Source organism: Micromys minutus, assembly GCF_963924665.1.
Source record: "Micromys minutus genome assembly, chromosome: 11".
NCBI classification, from domain to species: domain Eukaryota; kingdom Metazoa; phylum Chordata; class Mammalia; order Rodentia; family Muridae; genus Micromys; species Micromys minutus.
In genome coordinates this window covers 14,947,382-14,972,314 of record NC_137980.1, presented here as the reverse complement: position 1 = coordinate 14,972,314, position 24,933 = coordinate 14,947,382, and the positions used below count along the sequence as shown (strand labels likewise).

The 24,933-nt window shown below is 43.0% G+C and overlaps 1 protein-coding gene across 2 annotated transcripts in view; it reads left to right on the top strand.

The window, feature by feature from the left end:
• Positions 1–24,933, top strand: part of CMYA5 (cardiomyopathy associated 5) — an 86,486-nt gene that overhangs the window by 20,269 nt on the left and 41,284 nt on the right. The window contains exons 2-3 of one of the 2 annotated variants that reach the window (XM_080925295.1): positions 14,400–20,914; positions 21,209–24,450. In XM_080925295.1, the coding sequence (XP_080781421.1) occupies positions 14,400–20,914; positions 21,209–24,450 (9,757 nt within the window). Of the gene's footprint in view, positions 1–14,399; positions 24,451–24,933 lie in introns of both variants that reach the window. The other variant, XM_080925294.1, reaches the window with a different exon arrangement.

Sequence of the window (24,933 nt, the reverse complement as noted above, 5' to 3'; positions counted from 1 at the left end):
AACATGTGGAGAAAGAAATTAGGGAAAAGGTACCCTTCACAATAGTTACAAAAACTATGAAATACCTTGGTGTGACTCTAACTAAGGAAGTGAAGGACCTGTATGACAAGAACTTCAAACCTCTAAAGAAAGAAATTGAGGAGGATCTCAGAAAATGGAAAGATCTCCCATGCTCATGGATTGGAAAGATCAACATCTTAAAAATGGCCATCCTACCAAAAGCAATCTACAGATTCAATGCAATCCCCATCAAAATTCCAACCCAGTTCTTCATGGAATTGGAAAGATCAATGTGCAATTTCATATGGAATAACAAAAGACCTAGAATAGCGAAATCCATCCTCAACAACAAAAAAACATCTGCGGGAATCACTATCCCTGACCTCAAGCTATATTACAAGGCAATTGTGCTGAAAACTGCATGGTACTGGTACAGAAATAGGCAAGTGGATCAATGGAATAGAATAGAAGATCCAGAAATGAGCCCTCATGTATATGGTCACCTGATTTTTGACAAAGGAGCAGTAAACATTCAATGGAAAAAGGACAGCCTATTCAACAAATGGTGCTGGTCCAACTGGCACTCAACATGCAAAAGAATGAAAATAGACCCGTTCTTATCTCCTTGTACAAAGCTCAAGTGTAAGTGGATTAAAGATCTCCACATTAAACCAGATACACTGGAACTATTAGATGAGAAAGTAGGGAAAACCTTAGAACACATAGGCACAGGAGAAAATTTCCTGAACAAAACACCAATGGCTCAAGCTCTAAGGTCAAAGATTAACAAATGGGACTTAATGAGATTGCAAAGTTTCTGTAAGGCTAAGGACATCGTCAAGAAAACAAAACGGCAACCAACAGAATGGGAAAAGATCTTTACCAACACCACATCAGATAGAGGCCTAATAACCAAGGTGTACAAGGAACTCAAAAAGCTAGACACCAGAGAATCAAATAACCCTATTAAAAAATGGGGTACAGAGCTAAACAAATCATTTTCAGTTGAGGAACACCGAATGGCCTAAAAACATCTGAGGAAGTGCTCGACATCCTTAGCCATCAGGGAAATGCAAATCAATACAACCCTAAGATTCCACCTCACACCAGTCAGATTGGCCAAGATCCAAAACTCAGATGACAGCAGATGCTGGCGAGGCTGCGGAGAAATAGGAACACTTCTCCACTGTTGGTGGGGTTGCAAGCTAATACAACCACTCTGGAAATCTGTCTGGCGATACCTCAAAAAATTGGATATAGTACTACCTGAAGACCCAGCTATTCCACTTCTGGGCATATACCCCATAGACACTTTAATACACAACAAAGATATATGCACCACAATGTTCATAGCGGCTCTATTTATAATAGCCAGAAGCTGGAAGGAACCCAGATGTCCTTCAGAAGACAAATGGATACAAAAATTGTGGTACATATACACAATGGAATACTACTCAGCCACCAGAAACAACGACTTAACCAAATTCTTAAGAAAATGGCTGCATCTAGAGAAGATTATCCTGAGTGAGATAACCCAGTCACAAAAAACAGACATAATATGCAGTCACTGATAGTGGGATGCTAACCCCAGAGGCTTGCACTCCCCCAGAAACAACTCACAGACTGTATGAAGTCCAAGAAATAAAGAAAACAAAAAATATACATATATTCACAAAACAAGAAGACTTTGACTATTTCCATGTTGCGTTTTGTTTTGCATGTACTTTACGCTTATTGCAACTAGTACGTTTTCAATGCATACTGTCAAGCCCTTGAAAAAAATCAAGTACTGACTAAAAAACATATTCACATGGTTTTATGTAAAATTTATTTTAATGTCTGAAAAAACAGTACTGACAAAAATGTATAATTTTAAGCAAAAAATGTTTAAAATCTTTACATTTATCTTTGTTTTGCAAAATAAAGTCGTTTAAAAAAATAAAAAAAGAATAAGCTTAAAAAAAATCTGTACATGTATCTCTTTTTTAAATAAAGTTGTAAGAGAAAAAAAAAAAGCCTGTTGATGTGAGCGCTTGGAATCAGAACTCGGGTACTTTGCATCTTAACCTCTGAGCCACCTCTCCAGCTCCTAAACTGTGTTTTAGGTAGGGCCATTTGAGTTTGTCCCTGTTTTATGTACTGGTTGTACTTGTATTGTTAGAATATAATTAATTAAATTTCATTGAAGCTGATGAAATGTGGGCCCAAGAGTAAAAGAAATTGGTTCCTCTTAAAATAAAGTCGAGTATTTAGGAAGATTTAAGATTTATAAAAGAACACCGAGGAAATATTGCAAGGGGCCAATGAGATGGCACACTATGTAAAAGGGGCTTGCTACCACACATGGCCACCTGACCTGGGTTAAGTCCCTAGAACCCATGTGGTGGAAGAAGACACTCTAAACTTGTAAGTTGTCATCTGAGTTCTCTGTGTACACTATGACACACACACACACACACACACACACACATACACACTCACACCATAAATGAATAACTATAGACAATAACTGCTAAATGATGTGATGCCCACTCATTTGCAGTGCTAGAGAGGAGCTCGGAGCTTCTTGGGTGTAAGATGGCAAATGCCACCGGAGACAGTAACATCCAGATGCTGCCAGAGGAGCTGGTCTGTAAAGAAAGAAGCAGTAATCTGCACAGACGTGAGCCACTGCAAGGGAAGAGAAGGATGCAAGCGGGGGGAGGGGTAAGACACCATGTTCGTGAGGGCACAGTGACTAGGTGTTCACAGGCTTCAGAAATACCTTCAGGTCACTGAGAAAATCAGGTATTTATTTTTAAGTGGCCTTTGGGATATGGCTAAAAGCTTTTCCGTGCACAGCAAACCCCAGTGGCCTTTGGGACATTGGTAAGAGCTTTTCCTGTGGCACAATTTCTTCACTCACTCTTTCAAAAAGTTTGTCTTGTGTCTGTTTTTGTGTTCACTTTTTCTTATTTTCTTATCTCCTTAATGAGCTAATAAGCTAATTTTAAGCTCAAAAATTTATATTTCTTTTGTTTGTGTCAATTTTTATTCATTTATTAGTTGTTGCTTTGAGATAGGGTTTCTCTACACAGCCTTGGCTGTCCTGGAATCATTATGTAGATCAGGGTGGCTCAAATGCACAGAGACACACCTGCCTCTGCCTCCTTAGTTAGCGTCGGGATTAGAGAACTGTTCCATTACACCTGAAAAGATGTCAAATTCTTGATAAAATGAAAACTATAAAAATCACTGATTGTTTTAAGAACTTTTTATTTTTTTTAAACAAGAGGTGCATAAAATACTAACAGTTTATGTTATAATGTTGCAGGCCTGATTGGCATTTTATGCTTCAACATATAATTTTCAAAGTTTGTAGCATAAGGACCATATGTGACTTTCCCATTGTTATGCTATTAAAAATATATTTATATATTATATATAATTTATATATTTTATATAAGCATATATTTATATATCATATATAAATATATAATTTATATATTTTATATAAGCATATATTTATATATCATATATAAATATAAATATATAATTTATATATTTTATATAAATATATATTTAAAAGACTTAGTTGGGAAAAAAATTGCCCAATGCACTCCTTTACTTGATGGAGTCCTGTTAGCACATGGTGGTTGCTTACAAGTAAAACAGGCATCGTGAAAACTGTTTGTGATTAGACTCCTACATATAACTCTAATACAACCCTAATTGCTTATCAGAGAAAGGAACTACGTGTTTCTAAGATAAGTTTGGATGCCAATGGGAACAAAGATGGCAGCTACACATCTTCGCTCAGTGGAAGTTACTCAAGGCTCTGTTTCGGTTGTTTCCTCCCAACTATGGCACTTCGGGGATGAATGAAGGGCACCAACTTAAAGCAAAATAGAGACCACAAAGGAAAGAGCATTATGTTGGCATCTGTGCTTCAAAACACTTCTCTCTTTAAGACTTACTGTGGCTATAAGTATCCCCTCTCTCTTGTTTCCTCTGTTATAAATAAAAGATTATTTTTATGTATACAGGCACTTTGCTGGCATGTATGTATATACACCATGTTCATACCCGATGCCCACAGAAGCCAGAAGAGAATTTCAGATACTACAACCAGTTGAGTGACCATATGGGTGCTGGGAATTGGACCTGGGTCTTCTAGAAGAGCATCCAGTGCTCTTAACTGCTGAGCTGTCTCTCTGGCCCCTGAACTAAAGAATATTACAAGACCATAATGCTCTTTCCATTTACAATTCTTTTATTTTCTGTGTTTGAATGCTATATGTGTGTGTGTACACATGTGTGTGCAGGTGCATGTCCTCATGTGTATGCATGTAGAGGACAGAACATAGGATACCAGGCATCCTCCTGTGTCATTTTCTGCCTTACTCTTTTAAGATAGAGTGTCTCACTGAGCGCTCTGCTTTGTGGCTGGGCTGACTGGCCAGCCCATCAATCTTTCTGTCTCTCTGGTACTGTACAGATATTCACGACTACACCTTGGTTCTAGGGATCTGAACTAAGGTCCTCCTTTTCTTACACACCCAGTCATCTCCCTAGACCTCATGATTCCTAACCTCACTTTAAATAAAGTACTGGTTTCTGTATGAGCGAAGGTAAAATGAAGAAAGAGACAGAAGGTATTACCAGGAAGAGCAATCAAAACCTGATCAGGATTATGATGTGATCTTTATATACCAGATCTGATCATTTTGGAATGTAATAAACTTTCTGCACCTCTACTGAAATTCATCTGATTTAACTTATCACTTACAACACCAAAATGTCATTACAACAGTGAGATACAAGAAAATACCCAGCATAAAATCCAGAATGACAGAAGGGCCATTAGAGGGAGGGATTGCTGGTGGTAGCACACAAGAGAAACACTAAGTTAGAAAGGTCAAGACAGGGAGGGAACTGGAAGGATGGAAGAGGAAGGCAACTGAAATTCAGGGTATATAAAGAAGCTATAGAGAAACCTACTGTTTCATAATCTTATTAAAATACAATAAAAAGGAATTCGAATGGATATGCCTTCCAAGAACGGATAATGCTCCTCCCAGAAGCCTTGGATGATTAAATAAAATATCTGCACCAAGTGCAAAATATTTTCCTATGGGTTATTGAGTAAGATAGCCTCCCTCTCCCTTCCCTCCCGAAAAAGACCCAGTATAGGATATTGCCATTGCTCTTGGGAGACCACTATATCTTGATGGTCAAACCTTCATTGATAAAACCATCCTACACTTTGGTTACTGGTCAGAGATTAAGCTGGAGATGAGTTGAAAGCTTGTTCCGTAATAACTAGGCTACATGGTCCTGAAAGTTTCTATGTAAAGGAGAAAAGCCATTAACAGTTTTTCTTGGCGGTGTACCTTGTGGAACACAATCTTGAACTATCAAGAAAGATGTTCTTTAGTGCAATAGTGGAATGACTGTCATAGACATACCCAACTGCTTCCCAATAGGATCTGGGGCCTGCATCATGGAGGGAAGCTGTGCTTCGTTCTGTAAAGCTGGTCAGAGCCTTTGGCTTGGTAGGTCGTAGACCCCAGAGATGAAGCTACAGCGATTGTGCTGCTAAACAGTAGTGCATTGAATCAGCCTTCTAAACACTCATATTTATACCCAGAGACTGATGCTGAGATAAGACTATCAGAGAAGCTTCTTGTAGCTGAAGGTGAAACCTACAGCTGGGCCAAGTGCCTAGAGCAAGTGACAGGTGGGGTTCTCTGTCCCAGCGGAGACGGCCATAAAACAGAAAGCTCAGACAACACTGTGGGAGAGGGGACAGAACAAAACGTAAGGGTTGAGGGTGAAGAGACAGATACCATAAGAGACATCTCTGGACCTGGCATAGCTTGCACTCACAAACTCACTGGAGCTGTGGTGATCTCCACAAGACTCGAACAAGACCGGGCCCATCGATATTTTATCATGGATGAGGGGAGGACTCATTCAATTCACCCTTCCCAAAGAGACTACGGACAATGAATCCTAGTTGGGGGACAGATGCTATTTTCTTCAGTAGTGGATCCACAGATACACAGCCTTTGCTCCACTGAGTAACTTCCACCCATGCCTGGGCAGGTAAATCCACAGACAAAAGGAGACATGAAATTGGGAAGAGACTCACTGAGAAGAGAATTAGCAGGAGGGCTAAGGGGCTAAGGGACGGTAATGGACTGCCACATGTAAACCTACAAAACTGCCAGTAATACTTCCCACCATCATCCTTTTCCCTTATGGGGAGTGGTCACAGAGAGAAAATACAAATTAGTTCACTGGGGAAAAGCTTGGCATGGAACAGTAGAGCACGCCCAGGCCTTTAAGCTCTCTTTCCACAAAAAGTCATATTGATTCAAGCTACCGCTCCCTGCTTTGGGGAGGGAGGGCTTTCTGGAGCACAGTGGTGCTTATGTAATGCTTGAGTTATTTACAGAGTGGAGTGAACAGAAAGAAACAATAAGATAGAATGTTGTCAGAGACTAGAGACAAAGAAACGGAAACCAGGATGATTTCAGTAAGCAGTTCAGACAGGACCAAGTGCAGAGTCAGCATCCTGGGTGAAAACACCCAAGAAACACAGAGGACATGGTGAGAATAATGACGGAATTTATGGAAACTTGGAATATGAGTAGAAGAGAAAGACTGTAGCGAAGGCAGTATTTGAAAAGAGAAGAGGGCTGTGTCTGTCTCAGCAATGATGAAAGGCATTATTGTACAGATCTGAGGGACCATATCAGTCCTGAGCAGTATAGTATAGATAAGTATAGAACATGAAAATAACTTCTGAGAATGAAAGACAGTATCGAATCCCACAAAGACTGGTGTCTGGAGGAAAAGTTCCCATTGCTTACGTGAAAGGTAACAATGGGACTGACAGCTAGTTTTTTCCACAGAAACCATGGAAGACAGAAGAAAATAGAATGACAATTTAAAGCACTGAAATAAAATACATAATAATATAAAAAATTTAAAGAGGAAGGGTATCAAAACACTTTTAATGAAAAAGTAGTTAAGAATTTATCACCAGGAAATTCACAACAGAGGAGGTATCAAGAGGCATTCTTCAGGGAGGGCAGAGATGATTCCAGATAGAATATTGTAAATGCAGGAACAAAGGAAGCACGATCAACGGTTTAGTGTGTAGGGAAAGTTAAGTAAATATTGACAGCTTTAAGAAGCAAAAGTAATTATGTCTTGTGAAGCTTAAAAATGTATAGGCTGAAAATATATAATTACAGTGGCCTGTAAGTTGAAATTAAAGTGATTCATGGTATTCCTATTGTTTAAGAAAAAGTGAAAGTACCAATTAGTGTTATAAATTAATGAGTCAAGGGTGCATGTTGTAGGGTCAGCAGTATAAAAATAGTAAAATAGATTATAACTTACAGACCATTATAAAAGAGGGGGAAATTTAATAATAAAAATATTCAAATATAAAATAAAGCAGGAAAAGAGAGAAAAAGATCATAGAATAGGCAGTGCAAACAATAAACAGCAAGACAGCAAAATTCAGGATCAAGTGTCTTTAAATGAATCAGTGTTTCATCTGGATTGTCAGAATGGATCTTTAAATATATATTTCTTGTAAGAGGTACATCTAAAACTTAAGTGTCTAGTTATTTTTTATTATTATTGTGATAAAGCACCATGACCAAGTCTACTCATAGAAGAGCTTCTTTGGGGCTCATCGTTCCAAAGGGTGAGTCTATGACTATCTTGCCAGGAAGCATGGCAGCAGCCAGGCAGGCAGGCAGGCATGGCACTGGGGCAGTGCTGAGAACTCAAATTTTGAAATAGAAACAACAGAGAGCACACTTTGTGGGCTTTTGAAACTGTAAGGTTCACCCACAGTAACACACTTCCTCCAACAAAGCCATACCTCCTAATCCTTCTCAAATTGTTCCACCAACGTTCAAAGCATTAAGACATATGAACCTGAGAGCCATTATCAGTCAAACCACAATAAGTATATAGGAAAATTAAAAATATTTAAAATGCATCAAAATAACCATATAAACAGTCGAAAATTATCTGATATAGACATTAATAATTAAAGCAAGTTTTATTACTATCAATATTTTGATAGATTAGGAAATAAATAAGTACATCCACATAGAAGGGATATTTTATTAAGATTAAAGTTAAATTTCTAGGATGATATGCATGTTCTAAATTAATTTTAATCTATCAATGAAGTTTCAAGTTAAAAGATAGAATTACAAAGCTTGAAAAAAAATTATGCAATTGTAGTAGAGAACACTATGACATCTCTCTCTTGTGTTAGAATAAGCAGACAAAAATATCACTAAGAGCATAAACAACTTGGTAACTAGCCAGACTGATTTAATTGACATGAAATTCATTGTCGAAAAGCTGGAGAACATAAGCTCTTTTCATGAACACAAAGACATTTTAATATGACCACACAGAACTTTTAACACAGAAGTATACAATAATATAGAAAGGAATCTTTCAACCACAAGTCAATCAAGCTAGAAAGTACCAATGAAAAGATGACAAGCTCGTATATTTTGAAAGTGAGAAGTAGATTTTTATAGACTATATGAACAAAATAAGATATCACAAAGAATATTTTAGAAACTTTTATGATTAATAAGTCAAATGCTGCACAAAACTCCTGCATGAAATATCTGAAGCTATACTTAAAATGCTGTGTGCAACCTTGACTTTACATGTCCAAAATTCATGATGTAAAAAATTGTCTTAACATAAGCTAGCTAGCATCTTGAGAGGAGGGAATCTAGATTGAGAAAATGTCTCATAAGATGGGGCTGTAGGCAGCCTGTAAAGCATTTTCTTAATTAGTGATTGATGGGGGGAGGGCCCAATTTATTGTGAAGCCATCCTGGGCAGATGCTCTTGGTTTCTATAAGAAAGCAGGCTGAGCAAGTGACCTCTGCATCAGTTCCTGCCTTCAGGTTCCTGTCCTGTTTGAGTTCCTATCCTGAGGTGCTTCAGTGATGAACAGTGACATGGAATTATCAGCTGAATAAATTATTCTTTTTCTCAAAAAATTGTCTTAAGAAGTTAGAAAAATATTGCTAGCAAAAATCCAGGATACTAAAAGAAAAAGAAAAAAGATGGCAGCTATAATATAGAAAACCTCAACAAATCCATAATTTATTTGAAAATATTAATGAAACAGTTTATTATTCAGCAATGCATAACATATGTCGACTAAACTCATCTAATCAGTAGTGTTATCAGTCTGCTTTTATCCACAGTGAGATTTTTGTCTTCTTGCTCTAACACTTGAGAGGTATGATACAGTCTCTACTTTGTAATTCTATTAACATTTGGCTTATATAATTATAATGAAAAATACTCATAAGATAAATGCTCTAAGAATGAAAAAAGTAGATAAAATTTAGGCTTTATAACTACTTAGAAGGAATTGAGGGAATATCCAATTAATATCCACAAATCTTAAACTTAAGTAAAACACATACCAACAGAGGTCTGAACATGCATTTATCTATTGAATAAGTTACTTATTAAACACTTTTCTATGAACTAGGCACAATGCACAGGTGGTTTTCTCAGGCCGAAGCAGGAGGATGACAAATTGGAAGCCCATTTGAGTTATACAGTAAGACTGTTTCTAAAAACCAAAACAAACAAATAATCAAATAAACACCTTACCATGAAGGAAATCCCCAGAGCTGAAGACTTCAAGAAATTCTACCAAATACTTGAGGAAGAAATAATGCAACAAACTTCTCCAGAGTAAAATACTAGAGGGAATAACTCCTAACTTACTTTAAGAGGCAACATGGTTTTGATATGAAAATTAAAAACACACACTATAATCAAGTATATTGTGGTTCAGAATTACTTCTATGCTTCCGAAACAAGTAGCAGAACCAAGTCCAGCTTTATATGAAAAGTTTAACACTATACCCATATTGAATGCAGTTCAGAAGGTTGGTGTCTTAGTTAAGGTTTTATTTCTGTGAAGAAACACCGTGACCAAGGCAACTCTCGTAAAGGAAAACTTTTTATTGGGGTGGCTTACAGGTTCAGAGGTTAAGTCCATTATCAGCAGGAATCCAGTACCTAGGCAGGCATGGTGTTGGAGAAGAAGCTGAGAGTGCTACATCTTGATCTGAAGGCAGCCAAAAGGAGACTCTACTCTGCAGGCACCTAGGAGAAGGTTCTCTTCCACACTGGGTGGAGCCTGAACACTAGGAGCCCTCAAAGCCCACCCTCATAGTGACCCCCACAGTAACACACTTCCACAAACAAGGCCACACCTATTCCAACAAGTCCACACCTCCTAATAGTGCCAAGCATAGTCAAACCACCACCTTTGGTTTCTGTATATTGTAATTCTTATGGACAACATAAAAAAGAAAGTATGGTGATGTCATAGTCAAATAAAAACTGAATGGAGTTGACAGATACTAATCCATAATGTTTATAGAATGCTCTTAGCATACACAGTAAAGATCATCAGAGAAAGGCAGTCCTCTAAAGGAGCTTTCAGGGCTTGTCTCTGGTATTGTGGGTCCATTGTTTTCTTGACCCGACTCACACCTGCTGAATTGTTCTCTTGTCTGACTCTGAAGGGTGTTCATCTCACACCGTCACCTATAGGAAGCTAAGACATGATCAGAAAGTTGCTTGTTGAGAATGAGGTGGGAGAGGAAGAGATGATTGCCACTGCCAGCATCTTTAATTAGGCGAAGCAGATGGTACCCAAAAGCAAAGACTTTGTCCTACACAACGAGAAACAATCCTTAGAATTTTCCTGGTCTCTCTGGGGACAGCTTCTCTTTTATTAACAAAGTTCACTGCTTCTTTGTGGATAAAGTATAACATGATATTTTTGGGTTATGGCTAAACACATGCTAAGATAGACATTTTCCATTGCTGTTTGTGGTTGTTTGAGTAAGAATGGCCCCCACAGGCTCACCTTGTCTGCCTGCATGCTACCATGCTTCCCACCATGATGATAATGGACTAAACCTCTGAACCTGTAAGCCAGCCCCAATTAAATGTTTTCCTTTACAAGAGTTGCCTTGGTCATGGTGCCTCTTCACAGCAACAGAACACTGGAGATGCTGCTGGTAACTGAACTTAGTCTCTCAGTGAACCAGGCTGCTTGTTCATATGTGCCGTCTCCATCTTCCATGGCCCTTTCCCGGGATAAGCTACACCAGATTCATAGCTCCTCCTCTTCTCATCCATCCCCAAACTCCCATGTCTTCTGCAAACCAAGTACCTCTCTTTCGTAAAACGTCCCCTTCTGCCCTCATTGGACCTTTCCACTCTCTCCTAATAATATTTAACCCGCTATATGAGATTCGAACTTCTTGAGGAAGGTCTTGTGCTGGAGATGTAAGTCCTCGGTAGCTCCCTTGTCTAGGATACATAGTGCCCTGGGTTTAATCTCTCCAATTAGGGAAGGAAAGGCCCTATGTTTTTATATTTATATTTTTTACTATCTAAACTTAACAACAGTTGATTATGTGCAGAAACAATAGTAAATGAATTCACAAGTGATTGATTAGGCAGCTCTAACTCAGCAGGTCTCTGTTTCGTTATTACTACCTTCTGTGTGCTCCATTCAGCACTCCTGAACTCATTCTAGCTAGTAATGAAACTGTCTCTGCTTGAGTACACTGAATTTACAATCAATAATGAACTCTAAATTGAATTTCTAATTGCTTTTATAATGCTGTTGCGCACACTTCCAATACTGACTCCCATGTTTGTGGTATAACTTTCATTTTTTAAATTCCATCCTAGTTATGTTGAATGGCATGGAAGAGAAGGGGTGGCCCGAGTTGAACATTTAATGGACCTTAATTAGTTATGAAAAAGAGTCTGAAGAAGAAGGAATTCAGTCTAGGGTCAAAATTGATTCCTAATTAACTTTAGTGGCTTAATATCAAAACAAGTAAAGGAGAGACAGGCTGCTGGGAAAATGGAGACATGAATTCTTCCTGCTTCTTTCCAACCCCTTAATCCTTCTGCAGAACTTCCTGCTACCTTTCAGGCTGTAGCAGGGGAAGAGGCCCCACTGTGCTGGGCCCTGAGATACAGGCTAGGCACATCTGCACCTCCTGCAATAGACTTCATTGATGCTCACGTTTAGCAAAGGTAGTGACGTCCTTTCCCTAAGTTCAGAGGTTCAGAGCAGGCAAGTGTCTGTAAGCATGCTGTGTAAGTTTCAAAGATAGGTTTGTTCAGGCAACGGCTTCACAGCTCTGTGCTCATGTTGAAGCTCCCTAGAGCTTCCAAACCAATAGCTACGTCCGGAGTCTGTCCCAACAGTAATGCTGGAGTCAGTGGTGGCGGAGAGGCGTGGGTGGTCACTGTACTTTCTTATGGCTCTAAAGTACGCCAGAGTTTAGAACCAGTCTTCAAAGCAGAGACTAATGATTTCTGAAATGTTAATAAGGGGTCTGAATTCTGTCTGTCTTTCTTTCTTAGAAAAAAGTACTTTGCTCTAATATTTACACTTAACAGTTATTTACTTTTGTTTCTTTTGCCATGGAAGAGTACAACGGGCCAATCAGCATTTTTCTTTAATTGTCTCAAATTACAGCTATATTCCTAGGAGAAAGGACTCCTGGGAGCTTAATCTCCCACTTAGTGTTTATGAAGCAATGGCCAATATACAACATGGCTGCGTAAACCAGCCAGGAATAGTCACAGCAGAAATCTCAGCATAAGTCCTGATGGACAGGTAAAATCTGGATGGGCACAAGAGGCAGGGTATGATGATGGAGAAGCAGTTCAAAGGAAGGGGCAGCAAAAACAAAGGGGAGGAAAGGGGACAAAAACAAAGAAGAGTGGGTGCCACAGAACTCGAGGCTGGGCCGGATGGCACGCACAAGGGTAGCCTGAGCTCATCGTCCCCAAGAGCACGTTGAAGCAGGTCAAGCATTAGAGTCCTTCCAAATGTACGTACCAGTGAAAATGTGTTTAATATCAGTTCAAGGATTATATGGAAAACCAGATGGAAAACAGCATTTATTGAGCACCAACTATATATCAGGAACGGGTTCTTAGCATTCTGTTTATGTATTACCTAATCCATCAACTCTGTAATGTGTTCAATTATTATCCTTCTTCTAGAGGTGATGAAGTTAGGAGGCATGTGACTTTCCTTTGTTATAACTGCACCCGTGAAATATTTACTACATAGTGAATTAGATGTACTAACTGTGGGACCACGCTCTAAGAAATGCAGTGGTTAGGGGTCTAATTTTTTCTGTGAGCCTCGTAGCATGTACTCGCACTAGATGGTAGAGATCAACCTGCCCATGGCCTCCGCATCAACTAAGAGGTGAGGCTCTGAAAACGTGGCTGCCCGAATACTGTTCATAAGCTTTTCTTTATGCTTCTGGGGATCAAATCCATGGTTTTTCACGTGTTAAGCAAATGCTGAGTTTCTGTTTTTTTTTTTTTTTTTAAAGTTAGAAATACATTCCAAACCAAAGAGTAAGTATCATAAACAAGTAGGCATGGCTTATTCATTATCAAGCCTTTTATATGATTGTAAATGTTATGCTTTTATGCAACTGGAAATAGAGTAGGATGCTCCGGGCATCATCATAAACATAATTAATTCATCAGCTACGATGTTATGATGGCTACAGTGACAGTAGGCAAAAGGAAGCCCCCAACTCTATCTACTCTAATTCCCTGGGACTATGGTTGTTTATGCAAATACCATTCTGTGGTACACAGTTATAGTTATAACAGAGGTTAATCATATAGGAGTAGTGGGAGGCATGCACTTGGAAATAAAATTGGATAGGAATTCGGAGCCAAGGCTCTTCCTGCTTTGTTAAGTATGAAGAGTTTATTGAGATTCATCTCACTGAGGAATGTTAATGGGATGCCTGGGAAAGCCAGCTGGGAGGAAAATAGGAGGGGTTGAGATTAGGCCAATAAAAGAGGCAAGTGTCAGACCCCTGGCCAGTTAGAAAGCAGATGGAGTGGGTGGTCCACAGTTAGGATTGTTGGTGCCTGTAGGGACAAAGAACACAGATGCTAGAGTCACATGTGGGTCCTGGTGAGAGAAGGGACCTTAGTGACTGGGAAGCATGGGAGGACCAGACAGGGAGGACCAGACAGGGAGGACCAGACAGGGAGGACCAGACAGGCAATGCAGAAGAGGGAAGGTGTCAATGAACTTCAGCTCTGCTTCTGGCTTAAGGCTGGCTACTGAGCCATTCTGGCCTGGGATATCTTATTGCACTAATATCCCTACTTTAGCTTTTTAAACTTTATTTTATAATCACCCCCATATTTGAAGTAGATGGGAGTATTGACTTCTATAATTTACTTGTTCTAATAATTAATATTAATTTTATTTTATTACTATAATATATAATTATTGATATTGCTCACCGTAGATTATCAGATGAGGATGAAGAGGGCAAGACCAAGCAGGAGTGTATCGTCTCTGACCCGTCCTTTACCATGGTGGCCGTTCAACGGGAGGACAGTGGGATAACCTGGGAGACCAACTCAAGCAGATCTTCTACTCCTTGGGCTTCAGAAGAAAGTCAGACTTCGGGAATCTGTAGTTTGGAAGGGTCAGCTCTGGCTTCTCCTCCAGGAAATGTTTCCTTTATTATGGATGAAGTTAAAAGGACACGCAAACGAACTAAGAAGTCTAAGCATGGCTCACCATCATTGCGTCGGAAAGGCAGCAAAAAAAGGAATTCTTTGGAATCGCAAGATGTTCTGACAAACCAAGAAGATGGTCCTTTAATTTCAGAAAGCCCCGTGCTCAATACTGAGAAAGAAAAGTCATCTATTAGCACTTATGATAAAACAAGAAGGAAGAAGACTGCATCAAATACGCCTCCCATCACTGGGGCTATCTACAAAGAGCACAAACCATTAGTGTTAAAGCCAGTCTACATAGGGACGGTACAATACAAAATAAAGATGTTCAATTCAGTTAAAGAAGAGTTAATTCCTCTACAATTTTATGGGACATTGCCAAAAGGTTATGTAATTAAGGAAATACATTACAGAAGAGGAAAAGAATCATCCATTAGTCTAGAGCCGGATTTGAGCAACGGTGGTTCTAACATAGTTTCCCAAAGAAAATTAGCCCAGAGCCCAAAAGAAGACACAGTAAGAGAGCTTGCTCCAGCCTGGAGAGGTGCCCTCTCCAAAGGGTCCACGACCTCATTGTTTAGTCATAAAGAGCAAAAGAAAAAGTATGTCGATTCCCACTTAAATGATACATCTTCAATAGAACACACATTTCCCTCTTATTCCAGAAATGAAACAGCAAATCAAGAAGAACATCTCAGACCTCCACAGGCGGTGCAACAACAGCCAGCTGACGAATCAAAGGCCTATGGAACAGAACCACCCAGCACTCCAGCAGCCACAGTCCTCGAAAGAGCAAAGGAAGAACTGGAACAGAACTCACAAGGAATGGAAAGTTCAGAGGATGCTTCAGTCTTGTCAGGCTCAGCCAATGATGCAAGGCAGGAAGTCGTGGTTTCTGTCAACCATTCCATGTCATGGGAGGCAGAGAAGGAGGAGTCTTTGGAGACAGGATCACCAAGATTGGCACCAGCCATCCAAGAAAAGTTTGAGTCAGACACGGAAGGGCTAGAGCCGATTGCAACAGAAAAAACAGAACAAGTGTCTGAATACACGACCTCATCTGAGCCCATAGTCCATAGAGAAGAGGAGCATGCGCCTGAGCCCATAGTCCATAGAAAGGAGGAGCATGCGCCTGAGCCCATAGTCCATAGAGAGGAGGAGCATGCGCCTGAGCCCATAGTCCATAGAGAAGAGGCGCATGCGCCTGAGCCCATCGTCCCTAGAGAAGAGCATGCGCCTGAACCCATAGTCCATAAAGAGGAGGAGCATGCGCCTGAACCCATAGTCCATAGAGAAGAGCATGCGCCTGAACCCATAGTCCCTAGAGAGGAGGAGCATGCGCGTGAACCCATAGTCCATAGAGAAGAGCATGCGCCTGAACCCATAGTCCATAGAGAAGAGGAGCATGCGCCTGAGCCCATAGTCCCTAGAGAGGAGGAGCATGCGCCTGAGCCCATAGTCCCTAGAGAAGAGCATGCGCCTGAACCCATAGTCCCTAGAGAAGAGCATGCGCCTGAACCCATAGTCCATAAAGAGGAGGAGCATGCGCGTGAACCCATAGTCCCTAGAGAGGAGGAGCATGAACTCGAGGCACCTCTCTCCCTTGCATCACAAGAACTAGAGAGTGGAATGGAAACTTCTCTCCCAATGACAGATACCTTTGAACCTGACGATTCTAGTCTAGAAGAGATCGTAGAACTTGATTACCCAGAAAGTCCTTTAGTTTCTGAGAAGGCTTCCCCAGTGCCTCTGTCCCTTGAAGTGGAGCACAGAAAAGAGTCCGTTCCACCATCCCAGGTGACATTCACACCTGAACATACCACTTTGTCCGAGGAGGAAGGAGAGGAAAGCGAGTCTGTTTCTACTGACTCTGCTTTTGTATCTGAGTATTCAGCCCTACAGGGTTTGAACCATAAACCAGAGAAGCTAGAAGTAGAGGCAGTTTCTGTATCTGATGTGAAATCTAGTGAACCTGCAGTCCTTTTAGAGGACGATGAAGAACGCGAGTCCTATTCCCCAACTGTGACCTCTGTATCTGAGCGCTCTCTCTCGCCATCCTCCACCGAGAAGACATCTGCCATGCAGTCCCCATTCTTTTCAACCGTTTCACCAGACAGTCTTGTCCTGTCTGAAGACGAGGCCTCAGAGAGCACGAGTCACACGCCAGATTCTGTATCTGCGTCTGAGTATTCTGTTCCATCGCATACGCAAGAATTTCCGGTGAGAACAGGTGACCATAGGCTCCCATTAAAGTCCCAACGTGGTTCTGAGCCCATTATTCAGGCGGAAGACGAGAAGGAAGATATTGGGCTACTTTCTCCAGCTGTGGATGCAACTTCTGAATGCTCTCCCTCACCATCACTAAGTGAGAAGGCTTCTGAAGACCATTTGTCACCACCATCCCTGGCTGCCGCACCGACACATGCAGCTCCATCGGAAGATGAGGGTCTAGAAAGTGGAAGCTCCACGTCAGATTCAAAACTGCCATTTAAACCCTCAGCTCCTCAAAATGCAACACAGGCACTCCCCAAGAAAACAATAGTTGACATGCCCCAGTTCGAACCAGAAGGCCTTGCTGAGCCTTCAGCCCTGTTAGAAGGAAAGGAAACTGTCGGGCCATCTTCCTCCAGTGAGGACTCTGCAGCTGAACGTGCTCTCGCCCCACAAACCACTGAACTGTTGTCTGAAAGCCAGGCCCTACCTTCTTGGGACACCTCATCCGAACATGTGGACCTATCAGAAGATGGGAGCGGAGAAGGCCAACAGCGCCCATTCTCCTCCACACCAGAGCTGGTCCACACATCCCCTCTGCTTCAGAAAGGTGCCTCCTCACCCACAGCTCTATCAGAGCGAGGGCAGGAAGAGGACAACATCGGGCCCCTTTCCCCCGATTCTGCGTTCGCATCAGAATTCTCGTTCTCACCCTATCCAACTCAGGAACTAGACAGAAGAGAGCTGGGGCGTGACTCTCCACTGTGCTTAACGTCGCCCTCTGAGCACGCCATTCTGTCCGATGAGGACACCGAAGAGGCTGAACTCTTTTCTCCAGACTCGGCATCACAGGTTTCAATCCCACCATACAGAATCGCAGTAACAGAGAGAAACAAAGTCGAGCCAGATGAGTTACTACCTATGAGCCTTGCTCCAGACTATCCTTACTTCTCAGAGGTAGATGAAGAAGAGACAGGATCCTCAGTGGCCACGCCTGTGCCGGAGCATTCTGATCCATCTCAGGAGCGGGAAGGGGAACCTTTCCCTCGGATGCCTGTGTTTGAAGATCTGAGCCCGCCACCTTCAGCAGATAAGACGGGCCAAGCAGAAACTGAGCCAGATGTTCCAACAGTTTCGACCTCTGTATCCGAATATCTTATCCTGGCCCAGCAGCAGAAAACTCAAGCATCTTTGGAGCCTGAGGCTGAAGATTTGGTACCACCACCTTTAGCCAGTGGATGGGAGAAGACAGATGCTAAGAGTAGTTCTCCAGCAGCGAGGATAACGGCTTCTGCATCTGCACTCTCATCTGTGGTAAAGGAAGAAACCACATCCATTTTGCCCACATCTCAGTCCTCAGTTTTACCCGAGCCAGCCTGTGTCCTTAAGGCAGAAAAGGAACCCAATGCATCGCTCACTCCAAGGAGTGCGGGTGAACAGATGGCTTTGCCCAAAGTCAGACGGGAAGAGATTGTGCCGGATTCTCAAGAAGCAGCAGCACACAAATCACAGGCTCAGACACCAGAGCCTCAGCCCCCAAATGTTCCACGGTCTGGGATGAAATATTCAGTTTTGCCTGGCTTGGGAGATGAGCCAGAGGCGGATGTCAAACCCAATTTAGCTTCAACTGTGGCTTGTGAACTAGAACAGAGACTGTTGTCACAGAATGAGCCTGAAGTGGCAAAACCGTATTCACCTCCAGAGGAAACATCTATATCTGGACGGGAGGCTTTATCTGAGGGGGGAACGGAAGTGAAACTGGGGTCCGAGATAACCAGGCAATTTCCCGTGGCTTCATCAGGAACTGACAGGGAAGCTGAACAGCGGCCACCTGCAGAACCAGCACTTGCAGCTTCGTCAGAAGAAATGGAGAAAGGAGCGGGGACCAGCTTTTCAGCCACCACAGTGCCAGTAACGAAGCTCGATTCAAACTCAACACACTCAGGCAGAGATGAAATCCTGACAGAGTCATCTCTTGCCAGCCCTTCGGAACAACCGGAACACCCGGGCTTACAGGGAGTAGGGAAGGGTGCGTTAGGAAGTGGTTTGCCGTCCCTCAGCACATCTATGGCCGGTCACACAGTTCTCAGAGGGAAAGAGAAGGAACCAGTTAAAGGTACCGCTGTTGTCTTTGCGAGCAATTCATCTGGAGGTTCAGTTTGGCCAGAAGCAGAGGAAGGAAGGAAATTAGATTCAGCTCCGAGTTTATCAGCTCCCTCGGAACTCTCTGTCTGGTCAAAAGAAGAAACCGAAGAAGTTAAACCTGGGCTGCCAGTATCCAAAGTGCCCTCAGATGTGGCTGGGGAAGCCAGGGTAGAAGACAAACAAAGCCTTCCACTCTCTCCAGCTCTTGATTCTGAATGCTCCAGTCCATCACAGAAAAAGAACTTGGCGTCTGTCTCAGACGTGCTAAGGCCTGAACCCAAACTTCCCATCAACTCAGGTAGTGAGGTAGAGAGAGACAGAGAGTCTCCTCCATTGCAAGTGTCACCCACACCCAAACACACAGTGCCAGATGACAAACCCGAGGAGAGGACAAGGTCTCCTGATTCTGAAAATTTAGTGTCTGATGATTTAGTCCCAACACTACTGGCCCTCAGGGACGAGACGAACAGACAAGCAGAGGAGACGTCTTCGCCAGTGCTGGGGAGTTTCCCGTCAGGGACGCAAGCGCTCAGAAAGCCTTCCCCAGAGCCTAAGGAACACACACGGTTATCAGAAGTACCGACTGTGGGGTCAGAACTCACTGATAATAGACCTAGAGATGGATCCCTAAATATAGAGCCAGTAAAACCCATCGGAGCTGAACCAGAGCCTTCTATCTTAGAAAAGGGCCCCACTGAGCTTAGGAGTAGAGGAAAAGAACAAGAAGAAAGCAGGGAGCTTCCTGTGCCTGCAACATCTCCATTAGAGATTGCTTCTTTTGACCTCCCCATAGAGCAAAAAGAGCTTAAGAAGACCCTTCCCGAGGGTCAAGCTGTTACGGTCCCTGACGTGAGCAGCTCTTTTGCAGATAAGCCAGATCTGGGTATTGAAAAATTAACAGGGAGGAAAGAGAATTTGGAGCAACCAAAGCCATTTGTGACAACTGAGCTGGAGGATGTCACAGGAACAAGAGTGAAGGAGACTCTCATTTCTCCGAAGGACAACACCCGGATGGAAAAGCCAGATGTCAATCAGCATGGAGATAAAAAACCAGCATCCAGGCAGCTGGAGTTCTCTGAGAGAAATACTCTGATGCCAGAGAAACTTGGGGCTGCTCCATTGGATTCAGATCACACACCTGGAATCAGAAAGCAGGAAGAACCCCGTTTGTCACTGCAAGGACAATTATCTGTCCTTAGTGTATCTAGTGGCGAGGTAGAAACCATAGCCACTAAGTCTTATCTTTCTAAAGAAACAAAGGCAGTGGTTCCTGCTGAAAAGGTAGATGGAGGAGGAGCAGAGGAAAGGCAGAACAGTTTATTCACAGAGAGAGGGAACTCAGTATTAGAAAAAACAAATGCAGAATTCCCCAGGCCTTATGAAGAAGATGTCCAGATGGAAATCAAACTACCTCTTGAAAAAACCCTCCAGACATCAGAGACTGGCCTGTCAGTGGGGCAGGTAAAGGCGGAAACGACTCCCATTCCCGCCAGTGCAGCGCATTTCCTGGCTGAAGTTGCAAAACCCACACTAGGCAAAAGTCAAGAAGCAAGCATAGTACCAGAGCCTGGGGAGAAGCCATCTCAGGAACACAGACAGGTTCAGTCAAAGGCTGGAGATGATGCTGAGGAAGGGAGACAGCTAGCCTTAGATGTGGAAGTACTCACCCAAAGTAAATCTGTCCCTGCTGTGAAAGGAGATGTCACACCTCAACCTCCAGAGACCCCAGAGGTGACACAGAAGCCACCTGAGAAGTCACTGGAGGCTGAGCAATGTCTTCCTGCACAGAAGGGGAAAAAAGGAATTTCGTCTTTCAAATCATGGATGTCTAGTTTATTGTTTGGATCAAGCACTCCGGATAATAAGGTCACTGACAACGAAGATCTAGAAACCCAGCCAAGTCCCTCTGTGGAGAAAGCAGTAACTGCTGTAGAGCCTAAAGGTATGATACCCACTGGGGTTAATGCAGCTGAGAAGCCAGAGGTCCATGCATTACCTGAGGTCACAGCTAAACTGGCTGAGGAAGCCAACAGTGTTTCAGTTAAATGTACTGGAAGTCAAGACCTTAAAGAAAAACTCACATTTTTATCAAATGCAGACATTTTAAACCAGCCTAAATCTAACTCTGAAAACTATGGGAAGAAAGGACTCTCAGGCTATTCAGAGGGAATGGGGGAAAGCTTAGCTACTTCAGTTGGTGACGAACATCCTGGAATCCATCCTTGTTCCCCTACAGGTGAGAAAATGGGTATGGAAGAAGCTCAAAACATGGCTCCTCTTCATGTTCCTGAGAGCCAAAGACGCCAGAAGCCAGAAATCTCTCCTCCATCTATGTGGAGTATTTCTGCTCTTAAGGAAGCGCCAAGCAGTAACCGCCAAGAAACAGCGCTCTTGTCACCTGACGTAGTAGATAGAATGCCACAGCAGTCAAAACCAGCCCAGCCCGCCTTCATGAAGAAGGACTCAGAAAAGCCAGCACCAGTGATTTTGCCAAAAGGCAGTTTAATTGGTGAAGACAGACTAAGACAAGAAATGCCAAAACCCTCATCTCCAGAACGTCGTGAAGAGGAAGTGGAAGGCCCAATGAAGGAGAAGGACGGCTGGGAAATGAGATCATATTCCTTGGCAGGGAAGAGGGGGCTGGCAGAGAAGCAAGAAACCATGGCTCCCTTGGAATTCGGGGGAAATAAAGCAGCGGGAGAGTTACAAACGACGCCGGAATCTCGACCTTTTAAACTGGAAGAATCAAAAGCTGCTGAGAGGCTGGAACAGCGCATCTCTCCAAGCGAAGAGCTCATGGAAAAAACCAGTGAGACGCTTGCTTCAGAGAGGAGAGAAAGGGAAGTGCAGGAATGGGTATTTTCAGGAGAGAAGCAAGGACGCCTGTCCTATGTCCCACCTGCAGCCATACCTGTGTCTGGAGCATCAGCAGTTATTGAAAAACCAGAACATCCATCCACAGAGGTATACCCAGATATTAGAGCGAGAAAGGCAGCGGAAACCCAACCGTATCCCCAAGAAGAAGGTAATATTTTAGTAGAGAAAACCAAGGCCTCCAGTGTGGAGCCTCCCCACGGAGAGGAAATGAATGGGCCCTCTTTTACCCAGGGAGGAAATGTGGAGTTGGAAAAGTCACGAGAGAATAGAGTGAGTCTTAAAGAGGAGAGGAGGTTTGTGATGCCCGAGCTGTCCCTTGGTGCTTCTGTGGCTGCCGGAGATGGAAGCGTGTACCCGAGGCCCCTACCTAAGGATGCTGAGCGGACATCAGAACGCATTACTGATGAAACAAACGATTCAGGAACACCAACGGCCCAGCTGTCCCCTGCAGAGCCACAAACTCTTGTCTTAGGAACTTCTCTAGAACACACAGTGAAGAAACAAGACACATGGTCAGACAGGTCTACAGTCCACACCATCCAGACACCCAAAGATCACCCAGAAGAGATGCCGAAACAATCTGTTCTTACTTCAAAGCATCGCTTGGGAGCTGTGGAGGATGTGGGCGGAAATGAACCACCTTCTTCAGCAGCAAGCAACTATACTCAGTTTATGGTTAGTGCGTCAGCGATTGGTGCTGGTAGAGCGCCTCCTATGGGGGCCACACCCCAGGAGCCTAAAGTCACCTCTAAGAAAGATGAATTTTCAGTAACCAGCAAGCCAGCTGGGCTTTCAGAAGACCAGAAGAGTGCCTTTAGCATCATCTCTGAAGGCTGCGAGATATTGAATATCCATGCTCCTGCCTTCCTGCCTTCAGTGGACCAGGAAGAAAGTGAGCAACTGCAAGATAAGTTGCAGTATTTGGAAGAGAAAGCTTCGTTTAAAAGCATATCTGTTCACGAGGAGAGGAAGGCAGTTGCTTCCCATAAGGCACAGAAGAGCAAGTTAGAAGTTCCTGATAGGAAGATCATGTCACGGATGAAAAATGAGCCAAAGGAAACTCACAAGACAAAGGAGGAGAGAGCTACAGACTCAGAAATGGGTGATTTCACATCTATCCAGCCCACAGTTTCTGGTGAAGAGGATTATTTTGAAAAATATACTTTGATTGATTATAACCTCTCCCCAGACTCAGAAAAACAGAAATCAACTGTTGAGAAATCCTCAGAGGAAGCCACAGAGACACTGACTTCTTTCCCAGAAAGCTCAGCTGAGCAGACCCAAGACCACGAATATGACTTAGTAAGGTTAGATGAAGGCTTTTATGGGACAGAAAAGGACAGTAGCAAATTATCTCAGGCAGAGATGCAGAAGTCTTTGGTTATCCAAAAACCAGATGATAGAAATGCCCCAACGAGTACCAGTAGAGATGTGGACTCTAGGCCTCCTGGGATGCCTTTATTTGGTATGGAGGAAGGAGTTCTGTCAAGAAGACAGATATTTCCTACCACCACCAAGGCTGTTAACCCCGAGCTGCTAGAGGAACCGCCTGCACTTTCCTTCTTCTATAAGGATCTGTATGAAGGAGCACCTGGGGAGAAAAATGAAGGAGAAACAGCTTCAGAAGGTGACAGTGTGGATTCTGAGACATCATTTCCAAGGCAACATTCTGACACCGATGACAGAACAGGTATGTATTTTGAGAAGTACATACTCAAAGATGACATTCTGCATGACGAATCTGCAACTCAAGAAGAAGAAGGCCTGGAAGGAAAGCCAGCCGGGGAAGAGGATTCACAGCAACCGAGAGTTGCAGAAAGAGAAACCAGGAGAAAGCCTGAAACTAGTTTTTGGGAGAAGAACCTAGAAGAACAGCGCAAGGTTGTTGACAGGGAAGGAGAACCCGTAAGCCACATGGAGACCCTTGATGAGGTGACAATGCAACAGAAAGCACCCATTACAGAGCGAGTCAGAGCAGTCACCCAGAAGGTGAGCTATGCGGTCCCATTCGAGGACCCACGCGGTGTTCTGGTGAGTGAGCCAAGCAGCCAAGGTAATGAAGCAGCGAATGCAAATCCAGAGGTCAATCTGAATGTCCCAGTTCAAGTGTCTTTCCCAGAGGAAGAATTTGCAGCAGGTGCCACTTACACTCCTGACGTATTGCAAGAAGAGCTGGTCCCATCCGTGTCACTCGAAGAGAGGCTCCACAATATCCCTGTACAGGATGAGTACGACTTTGTGGACTCAGTGAGTCCGGAAACAGTCACTCAGAGCATCCTGTCAGGAGAACCACGTTCAGAACCCTCCTCCAGAGAAGTGTTATCTCCAGGAACAGAATCATTCGCACACACCGTGGAACAGGAACTCATGGGTGAGGGGGAGCCGAGAGTGTCTGCCCCACCGGAGGAGCAGGACAGATGGGGAGAAGACCAGTCAGCACCAGAATCAGTGACTGCTAAGACACAAAAGGAACAGAAAAAGGCCCAGGTTGACTCTTACTGCTACACCTGCGAAAGCCTGGTCTCTGACATGGACAAGGAGCTGGACATTCACAAAGACCACAAGGTTTCAGCACTTGATACAGCTATAAGTACTGTCAAGGTAAACCAACTCAATACACAAAAATTGTACATAAATGTCGGTTTGCTTCCGCGTTCCCTCCAAAATGACTAGCATTTGATATTTATTTCAAACAGAACGGCCTGAAAACATATGGATGTTTCCCTAAGAATTTAGTTATGACTAGCTTATCTATTATTTTTACGGGTGGGTTAGGTGTCAGAGCATTTTCCTAGGTTCTCCGGATACCAATAAATGATATGGGGTCACTGCTGCTGGGGAGCTTGCTATCTTATAACAAAGACTCCTAATGTTATGGGAAAGTAAAATGCTTTTAACACCAGTAGTTGCATATTTGCACACAGAGCAGGTTACTTTCTGTCATTAGTAATATCGTAGGCAATGTAGGACGCAGACCCCTGTTCTCACTAGCCAGCCAGCCTACTCATCTTCCAGGAAAGCGAGAGGCCTGTCAAGAGCGAAAAAGGTGGATAGTGTCTGAGGAAATCCCGGAGGTCCTCCTCT